Here is a 16491-nt window from a genome sequence, read left to right as displayed (position 1 = left end):
ATTGGTCACTGAGACAATTCCTAGTGTGGTGATGTTAAGGTGGTTTTTATTTCCAATATATCAGAGTAATGGTTTTTATGCAAATCGAGAGAGCAAATGCTGTTTTCATTTACTTATTTTCACATTTTTCATTGATAGAAACACATTAGATATTAGAAATGGGTGGTTATTTATATTTTATGAAATAACATGTTTGTGTAATAGCACTATTGTGAATTTCCCATGGTTCAGTATTGCAAATTCCCAAAGTCAAATTTAGTGTGATCTCATTCTCCGAGACTCTGTTTCAAGCTTGTCTTAATGAAGCTGTCACAAACACCTACATATTGGAAATCCACTAGCTGCCCTGCACATCTCTGTCCTGTTTTAATTTAATTCCACCTTTCTCTCCCTCTCTCACTCCCTGCTATTACTATGTTGATAACATCACTCTCTATCACAATTTTCTTGTGGGAGTGTGTCTGTTTGGAAAATATAACATTCTTAATGTTGTTTTTAAAGATCATTTTATATGAATTAACTGCCAGTTAGTGGATGTGTAGATGTGTAGTGAATTCACTGTGGTAATGTAGTGGATCAAAGAGACAGTGTGACCAGTAGAAAGCTGAGATTGGCCAGTTTCCTCAGTTTGTGTGACGTTTGACTGTTCTTTTGACAGCCCAGGGTTTAAAAGCCAGGTTCGTATGGACATGTTTTCACTCCACTTGCACTGCTGTTGGATTCTTCAGCGTTGTTGCTCTCCATCTGTCTGTTTTCTTTTAGTGCATTCATCCCTTTGTCCCCACAAAACCCACCCGCCTCCCACGTCTGCCTGACATGCCATTCACGCAGCCGGAGATTGGCCTCTGGCCACGTTTGACTGATTCTGATTGGCTATTATGAAGAATTAGACTAAACTAAGACAGCTCTCTTCATCAAGTTTGATTTCTCTTGATCTAATGATCTCCTGTTCGGGAAAGAGAAGTTCACAATTGCTATGTAAAGTGCTCCACTCAGCAGGAAGAGGTAATATTAGGTCAGCTCAACACACACCCTGTTTAGATGCTCCTTCAGTCCTCAGAATGATGAAATGCTGTGTGTTGTTAGCAGAGGATGCTGCAGAGCCACTGCATTGCAGGCCTTTTGGGCTGGGCTTACTGCAAGTGCTTCTGCACTGCTGATAAACCAAAGATCCTGGGACTTGTGCTCCTTCGATGCTGCAGTCTGTCTTCTCGTCTGTAAGCAGTGAGCTCATGTGATTAATTTTGTTCTAACGTTGAATTTTTTGAGTCCCTTGCTGCAGCTGGCCATATGCTGGTTTTGATGTGCACTCTGTGGTCTCCTCTGCAGACTGTAAATACAGAAAAGGAAATGATCATTATCACAAGGTCTTGTTCCTTTTTTCATCTCTGTAATTTAAATGGAAGAACATGCACATAAATGTTTGGATGTCCAGAGGCCCAAAAGGGATTTTGTATAAGACAAGCATTAGCCCAGCTCCCCATGCTCGAACCATCTGGATAAAACTTTTCCATGTTCTATCACCACATACAAATGTATGCAGGTATGAAACAAATGTTTGAGCTGAGATATAAATGAACTGAAGATTGTACACTATTGTTCAACATGGATTACTTTGAGATATGTAAAAGGAGAGGCCGACCAACATTCATTCTGTATGAACAATAAGATATTGATTGTTTTGGTATGATAGCCAACATGCAGAACTGATTTTTTTAAGTAATTGTCAGTTTTGCTTTTTGACTATATACAGTACAGACCAAAAGTTTGGACACACCTTCTCATTCAAAGAGTTTTCTTTATTTTCATGTCTATGAAAATTGTAGATTCACACTGAAGGCATCAAAACTATGAATTAACACATGTGGAATTATATATGGAATAATATACATAACAAAAAAGTGTGGAACAACTGAAAATATGTCATATTCTAGGTTCTTCAAAGTAGCTACCTTTTGCTTTGATTACTGCTTTGCACACTCTTGGCATTCTCTTGATGAGCTTCAAGACTGTTGGAAGACCATTTCAGGTGACTACCTCTTGAAGGAGTTCCCCGAGAGATGCTTAGCACTTGTTGGCCCTTTTGCCTTCAGTCTGCGGTCCAGCTCACCCCTAAACCATCTCGATTGGGTTCAGGTCCGGTGACTGTGGAGGCCAGGTCATCTGGCGCAGCACCCCATCACTCTCCTTCTTGGTCAAATAGCCCTTGATGCCTTCAGTGTGACTCTACAATTTTCATAGTCATGAAAATAAAGAAAACTTTTTGAATGAGAAGGTGTGTCCAAACTTTTGGTCTGTACTGTGTATATATATATATATGGAATGATATTCCGGACATTTTTCAAAAGGAATTGCAAATTGTATTTGCAATTGCGTTTTCAATTTGTGGATGCATAAAATGTGACCAAATGCAAACCGCGCATTACCGTTTGCATTTTCGCTTTCGCGAACGCACAGTGGGTGCCAAATTTCAAATTGAAAAGCAAAGTTCATTTGCAAATGCAATTCTCATGTCTTACGAGCTATGAGCCTGTCATATTTAAAAAGCTTTTTCACTCTCTCTGCACAGCGCATGCAAACTGCCAAAACTCAAATGGAATCGCAATTCCTTTTGCATTTGAATTTCCGACGTCTACACAGAAACCTGTCAATCAAGTGACAGGGGTGGGGCCATTTTATTGGCCGTGTTTCCATTGGGATGTGACGTCACTCATAGTCGACCATAATAAACAATTATTAATAGACGATTTTGCACAATGTTTTGAAAAATGGAAGTAATCAAAAAGTTATAGAAGCAATATATATATAATATTTAGTTTCATTGTAATGGCTGAATATATACACATTTCTGAAGCTATTAATATGTTTATATGAAAAAACGAAAGGAGGCAGTGGTATTTTATATCCTTTTTCGTTTTATTGTAAATGTTACAGTGAGGAAAATTGCATTCGCCAAGGCGAGCTGACTGATGTTATTAAGTTCCCTGCTGTTTGCAGAATTACCGGATTTGCGTCGTCACGGACATCACACTCCCAAGTCGAATGCACAAAGTCTGAACTACCGAGGATGCACGTCCAAAATCAGCGTGCTTTGTATTGAGAAACATGCGCAGACCTACATCACCAGACTATTTTCTTAATCTTCCCGGTACTTTAGACCGCGATGGAAACACAGAAAGCAACAGGTTTGGGGGGAAAAAAGTTCCTGGGAAAAAAGTTTGATGGAGACATCGGAAATTCAAATGCAAAAGGAATTGCGATTCCATTTGAGTTTTGCAGTTTACATGCGCTGTGCAGAGAGAGTGAAAAAGCAAATGTGGTAATTAATATTGCTTTTTAATGACCAGCTCATAGCTCATAAGACAAGAGAATTGCATTTGCAAATGGAGTTTGCTTTTCAATTTGAAATTTGGCACTCACTGGGAGTTTGCGAATGCGAAAAAAAATATGTATGTTTTTATATATATATATATAAATAAAAAACAATATTATTAGTTGCTGTGAGATGCATACTACCATTCAAAAGATTGGGATTTTCATATCAAGACTTATATCAAGATTTGTTCTTTGTTTAGTTGTGAAAAATTTTCAAATTGTCAATTTTATTATTAAATTTAAACATAAAAATGCCAATTTTGCACTCTTTAATGTAGCATGATGGATCGCTGCAGGCCCCTCTGTATAAGTGTTAGTGCGGCGTGCCAGTGAACCAATCCCCTCTTCCTCTTTACTATCAGTTACTGTGCAATAGTGACTGTTGAACTCAACACTCAATCTGTGTTTGAACCACAGAAAGAAGTCAATGAAATTCATCAAAGGAAGAAATTATATTTTAAATTGTAATAATATTTCACAATACTAGTGTTTTTACTGTTTTGAATCAAATCATAAGAGAGTTAAGTCAAAAACATTGAAATGATTAACCCCCAAATTTTTGAATCTAGTATACAAATAAAAATTCACATGCAAAAAGTTCAGTTTTTATACAAACAGCAGTGCCCAGAGGAAATGTAACTTACATAAAGTTCTGGTTTAACGTACAGTAGTGTAATATCAATTTGGGCACTACTGTTTAGAAATCCATAAAATGGCATGCTTGATTATTGGTTTATGTAACAGCTAATTTGCATACCCTTTTGTTTAATTTCTTAAGGTGAGATGAACTTAGGAAATGGTCTTTTAAAATTTGCCACATTTAATCACAACCCAGTTGTTTAGCGAGTTAGGGACTTCTCAGGAGGCCTATTGCAATAACTCAGTTAAATAAATGGAAAAATATGATTAAACGCCAGTAGCAATCTTAAAACCAAAGCAAGGAAAATAAATGGAGTAGCTATTTGAAGCTTTACTTAAAACAAGCCTTGTGGACTGCTGACTTTATTATGTATTTTTATAATAATCAACATCCAATTTGGCCAGACTGCTGAAGAACGTGGCAAACAATAGGCAGTGCTAATGGAAAGTGGGTGTGTCTTGTGGGGATGAGCACTTCCTCCCTACCCATAATGCTGTAACCTAGTTCTTGCTCCACTCATCGCCTCTCACACAACACTCATGGCTGCTCCATCTTATGCTCACCCTCTGTAGGTTGTGACATCTGTTTAGATGACCTTGTGCATCACGCTCAGCCTCATCACGAACAACATCCTGAGCTCTCTGCTGCCCTCTCCCTCCCTGTATATGCATACTACTAATATACAGACATGACTAACACCGCCGTTTCTTTTTGTTAAAAGTGGTTTAACAAAACGCTGCATGCTGGTTAATGGTTTTTGTTTTCATCGCTTTCGTTTTTCTTCATAATGGCCTTTATTTGTGGTGTGTCTGTGTGAGTGTATAGATAATTATTATTTTTTCTCTCAATGCACATTTATTTTTCTTTATGGTTGTATCAGATAAAAAATATATATAGACTTTAAGCTTGATTTTTTTTTTTCTTGCATTTTCATAACCCCCCCCCCCCCCCAATATTTGTATTATTATTATTTTTTTTAATATATATATATACAAGGAGTTTATATATATATATATATATATATATATATATATATATATATATATATAAAGCATCAGATCAGTATGTAAAATGCAAACACGTACTCACCCACATGCAGATCGGGCCTCTCAATGGTAACCTGAGGCCTCCCTCTCTGTCCACTTTACTTTTTGTCTCTTCGTAAATCTGTCGATCTACTTGTCTGACTGTCTCGCTCCTCGATCTCCTCCTTTCGCTCTCGGTACAGCTAAACACTTTTTTTATTTTTATTTTTTTGTGGTGCCTCTTGTCATGATGATGAACTCACATAAAGCTTGTGAAAGTTTTTGTGTATGCAAGCTTTATGTCTGTGCCGTTACTTCCCCCTTAGTTGTTTGTGTATTAATCTCCCTCTCTGAGATGGTTTATATATGTATATTTGTCATGATACATATATAACAGTATGTCCCTCCCTCCCTCCTTTGAGACTGAAAGTGAATTAGTAGACTCAGAGGTTGGTAGCATTTACATCCCTTTTCATTTAGCTGTTACCTCCACTAGTTCTATTGACAAATGACCCATTTAAGCTATAGATTAGAAGTCAGACTATAGACTTTAGTATGAAGTTGGGTTCAATTAATCCTGCACAGAAACAGATGTGCCTTATTACAGAGCCCAGAGACTTTTCCTCCTCTTGTTCTTTCTTTCTTACTCCCTCTGGTCTTCCTCCCTCTCTTTCCCTTCTGCACCCCATCTAACAAGGAGTTTAAAGGTGTAGCAGATGTTGCTATTGTTGATGACAGTGAGAGAAGATGTTTTGACAGTTGAATGGCCACCACATGTACTTATGACTGAGTGAGTGTGTGCGTGTGTGAGGAAAGCATTTCTTATTATTGGAATATTGTGGTCTTTCTTTCCTCTCTTCCTCACATCAGGATAACATTGGGCACCGGCTCCTACAGAAACATGGCTGGAAGTTGGGTCAAGGCCTGGGCAAAACCATGCAGGGTAAGCAAGCAACCTTCTCTATCAAACTCAGTCTCTCCTACTCTTTCTCTCTCTTGATTTCCACCCAACAGCATCGATGCCCTATGGTTTGATCAGTTGTAAAAATGTATTCTTTCTTTTCTGATTTCTCTCTATTCTGTTCCAGCACACCCATTTGTATTCCTCATTTGTACTGACACGAATGTCTATGTGAGGAATGAGTTTGTTTGGGCTGTAGTGTTGATATATACAGTGAATGGGGGAAGACAGGGTGCGATGGATAGAGGAAGGAGTTGGTAGAATGGCTATGGGGAGGTATCAGATAAGCACTGAGTGTACTAGCTTTCCTGTGGAGCTTTATGGTTTAGAGTAGATATGGACATGAGATGGGCATCTGAGTAATTTTGTAGTCGAGTATTTGTAACACACAAAAAAATTATATATTGGTTCATCAATCCTCCTAGGCTGTTTGGATTTGATCAGTTACATTTTTGATTATTAAATGCAAATGGTTTCCTAAATCGGAGTCATTCAGACTTGATGACTTTTTAGATGCAGAAAAGCAAAACAATAAACTTCACAAAAAAAAAAGCCATAACTTTACCATTTAGTCCAAATAAAGCAACCATGGGACATGAATGGGAAATATATGAAACATCCAGAGTGCAAAAGATTCATATCCACCCAAAAGTTACACATTTTTTCTGTTTGCAAGGGGAAACAGTCGCAAAATTACCCCAGTTTAGGAGGGTAAAAAGTGCATAATTTTAAATTTTATTGTTACTACTTCACAGAAATAAGGTGCGACCACTATTTCATAGAACAGCCAAGGTGTGGCCATTTTTGAACAGCTTAGGAGAGTTCAATTTCAACTGTCATTTTAAAATATGTAGCCTATTCATTACAGAATTAAGGTATTGATTCAGTGGGAAGTGTTTCTACTACTTGACTGCTCAATTACTCATGAACATCCCTGATATGGAAAGACATGTTTTTATGTAGCCCAGGATTAAAGAGAATCCAAAACACAAACGGTCATGAGATCTTCTTGATCATACCAGGTAAAAGAATTCATTTACTTTGTGTTCTTTTGTAGTGCCTTTGTTGAGGAAGATCAGCTCTTTCGTTTCTTTCTCCTTCCCTCTGTCCTCTCCCAGTTCCCCTTTTACTTTCTCCCCTGCACTTGACTTGTGGCCTGCAGAATGTCAGTGATGCTGTATTCATGCAGTCTTGTTGTTGTTTGCATGTGTGTGTGAGAAAGTAATATATAACATGCACATGAGCCATTCTTCCCTACAGAAGATCACTTTCTCATTGTGCAAAAAAAGTTTTACAACCCGAATTCCGGAAAAGTTGGGACGTTTTTTAAATTTTAATAAAATGAATACTAAAAGACTTTCAAATCACATGAGCCAATATTTTATTCACAATAGAACATAGATAACATAGCAAATGTTTAAACTGAGAAAGTTTACAATTTTATGCACAAAATGAGCTCATTTCAATTTTGATTTCTGCTACAGGTCTCAAAATAGTTGGGACAGGGCATGTTTACCATGGTGTAGCATCTCCTTTTCTTTTCAAAACAGTTTGAAGACGTCTGGGCATTGAGGCTATGAGTTGCTGTAGTTTTGCTGTTGGAATTTGGTCCCATTCTTGCCTTATATAGATTTCCACCTGCTGAAGAGTTCGTGGTCGTCTTTGACGTATTTTTCGTTTAATGATGCGCCAAATGTTCTCTATAGGTGAAAGATCTGGACTGCAGGCAGGCCAGGTTAGCACCCGGACTCTTCTACGACGAAGCCATGCTGTTGTTATAGCTGCAGTATGTGGTTTTGCATTGTCCTGCTGAAATAAACAAGGCCTTCCCTGAAATAGACGTTGTTTGGAGGGAAGCATATGTTGCTCTAAAACCTTTATATACCTTTCAGCATTCACAGAGCCTTCCAAAACATGCAAGCTGCCCATACCGTATGCACTTATGCACCCCCATACCATCAGAGATGCTGGCTTTTGAACTGAACGCTGATAACATGCTGGAAGGTCTCCCTCCTCTTTAGCCCGGAGGACACGGCGTCCGTGATTTCCAACAAGAATGTCAAATTTGGACTCGTCTGACCATAAAACACTATTCCACTTTGAAATAGTCCATTTTAAATGAGCCTTGGCCCACAGGACACGACATGATAGAGCTTTAGTTGGCATCTGCTGATGGCACGGCGGATTGTGTTTACTGACAGTGGTTTCTGGAAGTATTCCTGGGCCAATTTAGTAATGTCATTGACACAATCATGCCGATGAGTGATGCAGTGTCATCTGAGAGCCCGAAGACCACGGGCATCCAATAAAGGTCTCCGGCCTTGTCCCTTACGCACAGAGATTTCTCCAGTTTCTCTGAATCTTTTGATGATGTTATGCACTGTAGATGATGAGATTTGCAAAGCCTTTGCAATTTGACGTTAAGGGACATTGTTTTTAAAGTTTTCCACAATTTTTTTACACAGTCTTTCACAGATTGGAGAGCCTCTGCCCATCTTTACTTCTGAGAGACTCTGCTTCTCTAAGACAAAGCTTTTATAGCTAATCATGTTACAGACCTGATATCAATTAACTTAATTAATCACTAGATGTTCTCCCAGCTGAATCTTTTCAAAACTGCTTGCTTTTTTAGCCATTTGTTGCCCCCGTGCCAAATTTTTTGAGATCTGTAGCAGGCATTAAATTTTAAATTTTAAAATTTCTCAGTTTAAACATTTGCTACCTTATCTATGTTCTATTGTGAATAAAATATTGGCTCATGTGATTTGAAATTCCTTTAGTTTTCATTTTATTAAAATTTAAAAAACGTCCCAACTTTTCCGGAATTCGGGTTGTAGGTTTAATGTAGACTTTTCTTAAGCAAATTGTAACAGTTTGGCACTTGTTAGGAAGCACAGTTACTTGGAAGGGAGTGTCTTATTTGGACAAGGACAGAGTAGATGCTTAAATTTTCCCCAAGACACAGAAACATTAGACCGCTATATACCGCTCTGTTTTTGGTCATTACCTCATGCTGATGCAGTCATTGGCAAACCAAGATCAGGAGTTTCTGAGACACACAAACACATCAGTCCCCTCAGGATGCATGTGTGCTGCAGTCACGATGCAAAGCCTGCATGAAATAAAGCACACAATGAGGAATGCTAGCATGCGCCATCCTCTTAATAGTAAGTGCAGAATAAAAAAAAGTAGTGTATTATAGCCTGAAATGATGTCTAGATATCTGAGCACATTTCAACAGGAGGAAAGATTTGTGATGTTCTAGTGGTCTTGATCTCTTTCTTCTGTTCTTTTCCTTTATTTCACACTACAACTTAAAACTGTGTGGAAGGTTTTGTTTGTTTGCACAGAAACATGAAAACACCCTCATGTTTCAGTAAATTGATGTGCCCACATGTAAATCAATACGATCTGTTCTCAACACAAGGTTAAAGGAAAATCCAGCTGCCTTTCTGACATGCTGCCTTTTTACAATGACCTTTGAAGATCGTTTTAGCGGAAGGTTTTGATTCAAAGAGAAATTGTTCTGACAGAAATCAATGACAGGAATATGAATGGCTCTCTCAAGACCGCTGTTGAATGTAAACAGTAAAGGTTTGTGTCAGCTAACTTTTGCAAGGTCATTTGGCCCATAGGGAGAGGTGTGTCTCTCCCTAGAGACTGCTTTAATTGCACACATGCGCACATACTCTTTAGACACTGCCCTGCAGCTGTTAAGATAGCTCTGGTGTTCAAGTGCTGAAGTCAGCATTGTGTAAAAGCCTAAGATCTTAATTCAGTACTCCGTGTGCATAAAAGGGGAAAGGCATCCGTTTTAATTGTTTTCAGTAAACACTTCCCTCATAAATTTATGAAAGAAATTACTATTTTTATTCAGCTAGGATGCTATAAATTTATCAAAAGTGACAGTTAAGACATTTATAATGTTGCAGAATATTTCTATAAATATTTTTTTTTCCAACTTTATGATATAATCCTGAAAAATTTATCAGCTTCCACAAAAATGTTAAGCCGCCCAACTGTTTTCAAGATTATAAAATAAAAATAATTGATTTCTGATGGATATGTGAAGAGTAGGAAGAAATTGCTTTTTACATTAAATTAAAATAGAAAACGGTAAATAAATTATAACACCACACAATATTTTTTTTTAGAGATGCATCGATCCGATACTCAGAATCGGTATCGACTCCGATAATGGCATTATCTGCGTATCGGGTTATCGGACTGATCCAAATCCGATATTGTGCGTATACTATCCTGTGTAATTGTTGAGCCCCACGAAAGGCACAAAAACATTATAAAGCGCCAAAAAGATTTTGTGCACTATATTTAAAGTGTTCTGAAGCTGTTCCATGTGAGGCACAGATTAATATTTAAGTCATTAAATTCAAGTTCACATTAAACTTTTCTTTCCACTGCGGCCTTTTGTCATTCTCCATTCAGCAATCAAACTGCGTGTTGCGTTTGGTTACTAAAGTCAAAACGATGAAACTCTCTTTAAGTGCGCACAGTAACTGAGGTTTAAAACTGTTAAAAGAAAAAGGCTCAAACTAATGAACAGATTTAATACACTATGTATTAATATCTCTCCCCTTCAAACTTTTCTACACAGGGTTTTGCAGCCTGCGCACTTTGACTCTGTTGTTTCAACAAATCATTCTGCGCATGAGATGTGCATAAGTGCTCTCTGCCGCTCAGTATGGGTGCCTTTAGTATTATAATACTTTTCTAGGCAATGAAAGATTATTAGTGTTTCTTGTTCTTTCATATCTATCATATGTTGTTGCCTTCATTACTGTGCTATACATTTAAAAGGAATGTCTGTACAAAGTGTGAGTAAAAAAGGAATGGAATAATTTACAAATCTCATAAACTTATATTTTATTCACAATAGAATATAGAATAAATTTATTAAATTTAAAATTTAAATTTATGCATTTAGCAGACGCTTTTATCCAAAGCGACTTACAGTGCATTCAGGCTATCAATTTTTACCTATCATGTGTTCCCGGGGAATCGAACCCCCAACCTTGCATTTGATAGCGCAATGCTCTACCAATTGAGCTACAGGAACACTAAAGTAGATAACATATCAAATGTTGAAAGTGAGACATTTTGAAATTTCATGCCAAATATTGGCTCATTTTGGATTTCATGAGAGCTACACATTCCAAAAAGGTTGGGACAGGTAGCAATAAGAGGCCGGAAAAGTTAAATGTACATATATGGAACAGCTGGAGGACCAATTTGCAACTTATTAGGTCAATTGGCAACATGATTGGGTATAAAAAGAGCCTCTCAGAGAGGCAATGTCTCTCAGAAGTCAAGATGGGCAGAGGATCACCAATTCCCTCAATGCTGCGGCAAAAAATAGTGGAGCAATATCAGAAAGGAGTTTCTCAGAGAAAAATTGCAAAGAGTTTGAAGTTATCATCATCTACGGTGCATAATATCCTCCAAAGATTCAGAGAATCTGCAACAATCTCTGTGCGTAGGGGTCAAGGCCGGAAAACCATACTGGATGCCCGTGATCTTCGGGCCCTTAGACGGCACTGCATCACATACAGGAATGCTACTGTAATGGAAATCACAACATGGGCTCAGGAATACTTCCAGAAAACATTGACGGTAAACACAATTCACCATGCCATTCACCGTTGCCGGCTAAAACTCTATAGGTAAAAAAAGAAGCCACATCTAAACATGATCCAGAAGTGCAGGCGTTTTCTCTGGGCCAAGGCTCATTTAAAATAAACTGTGGCAAAGTGGAAAACTGTTCTGTGGTCAGACGAATCAAAATTTGAAGTTCTTTTTGGAAAACTGGGATACCATGTCATCCGGACTAAAGAGAACAAGGACAACCCAAGTTGTTATCAGCACTCAGTTCAGAAGCCTGCATCTCTGAGGGTATGGGGTTGCATGAGTGCATGTGGCATGGGCAGCTTACACATCTGGAAAGGCACAATCAATGCTGAAAGGTATATACAAGTTCTAGAACAAAATATGCTCCCATCCAGACGTCGTCTCTTTCAGGGAAGACCTTGCATTTTCCAACATGACAATGCCAGACCACATACTGCATCAATTACAACATCATGGCTGCGTAGAAGGAGGATCCGGGTACTGAAATGGCCAGCCTGCAGCCCAGATCTTTCACCCATAGAAAACATTTGGTGCATTATAAAGAGGAAGATGTGACAAAGAAGACCTAAGACAGTTGAGCAACTAGAAGCCTGTATTAGACAAGAATGGGACAACATTCCTATTCCTAAACTTGATCAACTTGCCTCCTCAGTCCCCAGACGTTTGCAGACTGTTATAAAAAGAAGAGGGGATGCCACGCAGTGGTAAATATGGCCTTGTCCCAACTTTTCTGAGATGTTGATGCCATGAAATTTAAAATCAACTTATTTTTCCCTTAAAATGATACATTTTCTCAGTTTAAACATTTGATATGTCATCTATGTTGTATTCTGAATAAAATATAGAAATTTTAAACTTCCACATCATTGCATTCTGTTTTTATTCAAAATTTGTACAGTGTCCCAACATTTTTGGAATCGGATTTGTAGATTCTATAAAATTGTGCACGTGTGATTTTTCTAGAGTATCTCTTGCTGCTAAATTATCCACTAACCTAGTTTATAATGTTATTTTTAGTCATAGACTATGATTATATATTTTTTCATTTGTTATTTTTTATTAAAATAAAGTTGTCTGCATGTAGTAGAGTGTGTTTAACACACACAAGACTAATGATCAGCTCAGCACAGAGAAGTATCGAAATTCTACATTGATTAAAAAAAAAAAAACTGTGCTGGTATCGAATGGGATCATATCGCTAGATACTCAGAACTAACAGTGCTAAGAACCCAGAGGAAGTAGCCATAGCCAGAGGTTGACATCCTAGCCAAGTCAAGTGTGTGACAGATTAGGAATGTTGCCAGTGCACACCGGCGCTCCCGTCCATCTGTTTTGTAGCTTGGCAAGTCACTCAAAAGATCAGAGTTTTTTCCTTTCTTGGTTGTCATCATCCTGTCATCATACTGTTTGTGTTTAATACACTGAGCAGACAGGGAGTGGCTGATGTTATTTGCAGTGAGAGAGATTTTCCAGATCAGATAAAGTCCTAGAGCTTCCAGCGAGCTTGAGGAAGTAGATTAGTTCCATCTTGCAGGAGAGAAACAAGGGGAGTGGTAGAGTGAGAGCTTGTGCAAAGTGTGCACACCAAATTACACACAAATCACTTTTGTGGAAACAAGGAGTAATTGAGTCAGGCTTTCTCAGATGAAGGTGACCAGCGTATGTGTTTTGACTCAGTCAAGTGTTAATGTTGGGAACTATTTGAGAAAACACTCACTCTTTGTGCAAAGGGCTCTGCTGCATACATGCACAAACCTACACACAAACAAAACACATCTGTTCACCCATTCTGGTGCTCATGCCATGGTGTTTGAACCTTCTTTTTCCTTTTCTCTCTATCTTTTGGACAGAGCCTTGGTACTGAGTGTGAATTTGCTGAAATGTCTCCCCAATGCTTTGAGTTTCCATTGTATTGACTCTGTTTTTTTTACTCTTCTTTCTTTTTTACTCTTGTTTTTTAGGTAAGGTTTGTAGGACCTCCCCCACTGTATGTTTGTGTGTATGTTTGAATAAGTGTGCGTGTGGATGTTTTTCTTGAAATAATAAGTAATAACTCTCCCCCTTTTACAGTGTAGCCTAACGGCTTCTCTTAGTTCTGCTCTCTACGCTTACAATCACTAAACACTGCTTAAAATACCAGCGCTACGATTTGAATCTCATACCAAAATGGAATCAGTAAAGTATTTTATAGAAATGAATACTCAATTTTTTTCCCCTCTTGATTGTGTTCAGAATTCACCCATGTTAGAATAGTTCTTGTAAATATTTGGCTGCGATGGGGGTGTTTTGATTGGCTGAGAACATGAGATGGGGATATGATTCTGCCTCTTTCCCATGATTCCCCTGAATGGCTTGCCAGAATGAGCCTCAATCTCCTGCCCATCCTCTCTCTCCTTCCGCCTTCAATCGGTCTATCTGCCTGCGTCCACTTTTGTGAAGTGAATGTACACCTGTGGTACATGTGGGAGTGGAAATTGTATGTGCTGAATGTGTGTGTGTGTGTGTATGTGTATCACCTAAACAAGGGGTGGGGGCTCAGGTGTTTTAGCTTGCAGGGAGAAGTCTTCACACCATCTCACCTGCATCCCACTTCTCCTCTTATAAATGTATTTACTTGTGAAAGCCTCACCTGACCTGACCCATCTCCTTCCCCCTCTCCTGCAGAGAATGCTGGCTGTAGAGACCCAGTCTTGTGAAACTGAGTTTTAAGCAACGCAGCATACCACAAAACAGATTGGAATCGATTCTGGATAAATGGCGAGATGAAAACGCCTATGAAACCGATCTAGTCCTCTAAAGAACGATGCGCTGCTAAAAGCTCACTCACATCGTATGCTTCTCATAGCTCTTACAGCTGCGTGATGAAGTATGCATACGACGACCTCTCTCTCAACACTCATGCAGAGCCATGGACCCGCAGGGGGGATTGGAGGAAGGCGGGAGTGGGGAGGAGGGTACTCATTTTTTGAACTAAGTGATGTTTGATACATTTCTGTTGAAGGACAATCAACAAAGAAAGGGAAAATGAGAGAGCGGACAGCTTTAGAAGCGGTTTTCAGGCTTTCCTCGAAAAACCTTTGTTTTAGAGGGAAGTCTGAAATTAGTAACTGTATCCTCCTTACTTTATTGTGCAGGAACCCAGAAGCCTGAAATTATAGTACCAGAAATCAGCAGTAAAGAGGAGGAGAGAATGAGTGTCAGGGATGGTGAGAGGGTATCCCTGTAATCACCCAGGCCCATTGGTAGGGGGTACACCAAAGCCCCTGCCCCCAAACCCGACCCCTAACCCTTTACCCCTTACCCCTGAACGCTCTCTTTGTGCCTCAATCTTCCTGCTTAACCAATTGGTGTTTCTTTTTTGCAGCATTATGATCCTGGCCATGTTGTGCTGATGGTAAACTTAGTGGTAAATGTTATTTTTACCCCGATTGAATTGGTTATTTTATTTTGATTTGATTTATGCTTTCATTTTTTTGTTTTGTTTGATTTTACTTCCCCCATTTCTTGTTTTGATATGACTCTCATCATCAGAGCACCAGTGTTTAATAGGCTTAAACAGTCTCTACCTCTCTTTGTATTAGTCTTCATTCTGCTGCCCGTCTCTTAGTGTTCAATATGCACTCTTTTAGAACACTCTCATTCTGTTTGTTTTCAGTTTTTTGGGGGGTATTTAGATTTACTTCCCCCTTTTTGTTGCATTGCACCCTTTTCGTCCATTCTCATTGTTTTTTCACTGGAATGCATAATGCTAGTCTTGACCTCACATTGTTCCCAAAGATTGTTGGGAAGGGAAAGGATTGAGATCGTTGACTTGGGGGCCTGATTTTGGGATTCCCACCTACATTTTATGGAAAATTCTCAAACAACCATCGGAAATAATCAATATTAATCATTACAAGAAGATGCAAGACATTTCCATGTTTGCAATTATATGGTAGTGTATTACAAGACACTATAACCAGATGCCTCGGTATTGTTTAGTTATACAATTCATACCAGGCTCATTTGTTATATACAGTTTCTCAGTTTTGTTATGGAACTCTATTGTGCACCCTGGTGGTAGGATGAATCCCTCAGCACACTTTCCTGCAAGCTCTGGTGGGGGCTGGAATCCCATCAGGCCCTTATCGTTTCCGCACACGCTCCTTTATCATTTCATTACAGGAACAGTTATACCACTGGGCTGAAACTCAAGTCTCTCTCTGCCACAAATTAGACTGTTAATTAAGTTTCGAAATTGTAATGCAGGTCTTTCTTCTCAAGGGCTCAGAATTAATGCTTTATCTATCATGACTCAAAAAAAGCTTTCTCAAATTGTATTTGCATTACTGATGTCTTAATTCCTTTTAATTTAGAGAAATGTGAAAGACGTAGTTATACACGGTGAGTGTTAAGACAGAGATATTTTTCACTCAGTTTTCGAAGGTCTTCGGGATTCTGTTTGTGAAACTGATTTTAAAATTATGGGCAATACCAGTGGACCAATAATTATTTTCATATTATGGCATATTTGGAAAATCTACACCAAAACTCGTCTTTGTCAGTGTATTTAGGCCTCACACAATTATAATGTACATGGGTAATGGATAAAGTATTATATATAATTACATTTTACAATATTATTAGAGAAGAACATCCTTAAATATCCATCTGATCTGAAAAAAAAAATAAAAACCCTTATATCAACCTTCTTGGTTTGTGGATGTGTAGAGCTCCTAGCCCTTTAGTGTGTTCAGTTACTTCCAATGTTATTCAGAAGTTTTTCTTTTCTTTTGTCATTAGATCAGTCCAAGGGTATAAACTGATCCTGCTTTTAACTTTAATCACCCCCCCCCACCCCCCGA

General features: G+C 38.5%; 1 protein-coding gene and 1 long non-coding RNA gene across 8 annotated transcripts in view; both read left to right on the top strand.

Annotated features, from left to right (window-relative positions):
- The window catches only part of LOC132149311 (G patch domain-containing protein 8-like), a 53415-nt gene that overhangs the window by 28788 nt on the left and 8136 nt on the right, over window positions 1-16491 (top strand). For 2 of the 7 annotated variants that reach the window (XM_059558451.1, XM_059558454.1), the window contains 3 exons: window positions 659-677; window positions 5911-5983; window positions 15012-15053. Coding sequence is in view for 3 of the 7 variants with exons in the window: in XM_059558446.1 (XP_059414429.1) it covers window positions 5911-5983 (73 nt within the window). In the remaining 4 variants the exon portion in view is untranslated. Of the gene's footprint in view, window positions 1-658; window positions 678-5910; window positions 5984-13608; window positions 15054-16491 lie in introns of all 7 variants that reach the window. The other 5 variants (XM_059558449.1, XM_059558450.1, XM_059558447.1 and 2 more) reach the window with 3 other exon arrangements.
- LOC132149315 (uncharacterized) lies at window positions 6577-7264 on the top strand. The gene is made up of 2 exons (XR_009435014.1): window positions 6577-6712; window positions 6757-7264. It is a non-coding gene; the product is annotated as an uncharacterized LOC132149315 (long non-coding RNA).

This window comes from Carassius carassius, chromosome 9 (genome assembly GCF_963082965.1).
Source record: "Carassius carassius chromosome 9, fCarCar2.1, whole genome shotgun sequence".
Lineage (NCBI taxonomy): Eukaryota > Metazoa > Chordata > Actinopteri > Cypriniformes > Cyprinidae > Carassius > Carassius carassius.
The sequence above is the reverse complement of the archived record's forward strand: the minus strand, read 5'-3'. Positions and strand labels throughout refer to the sequence as shown.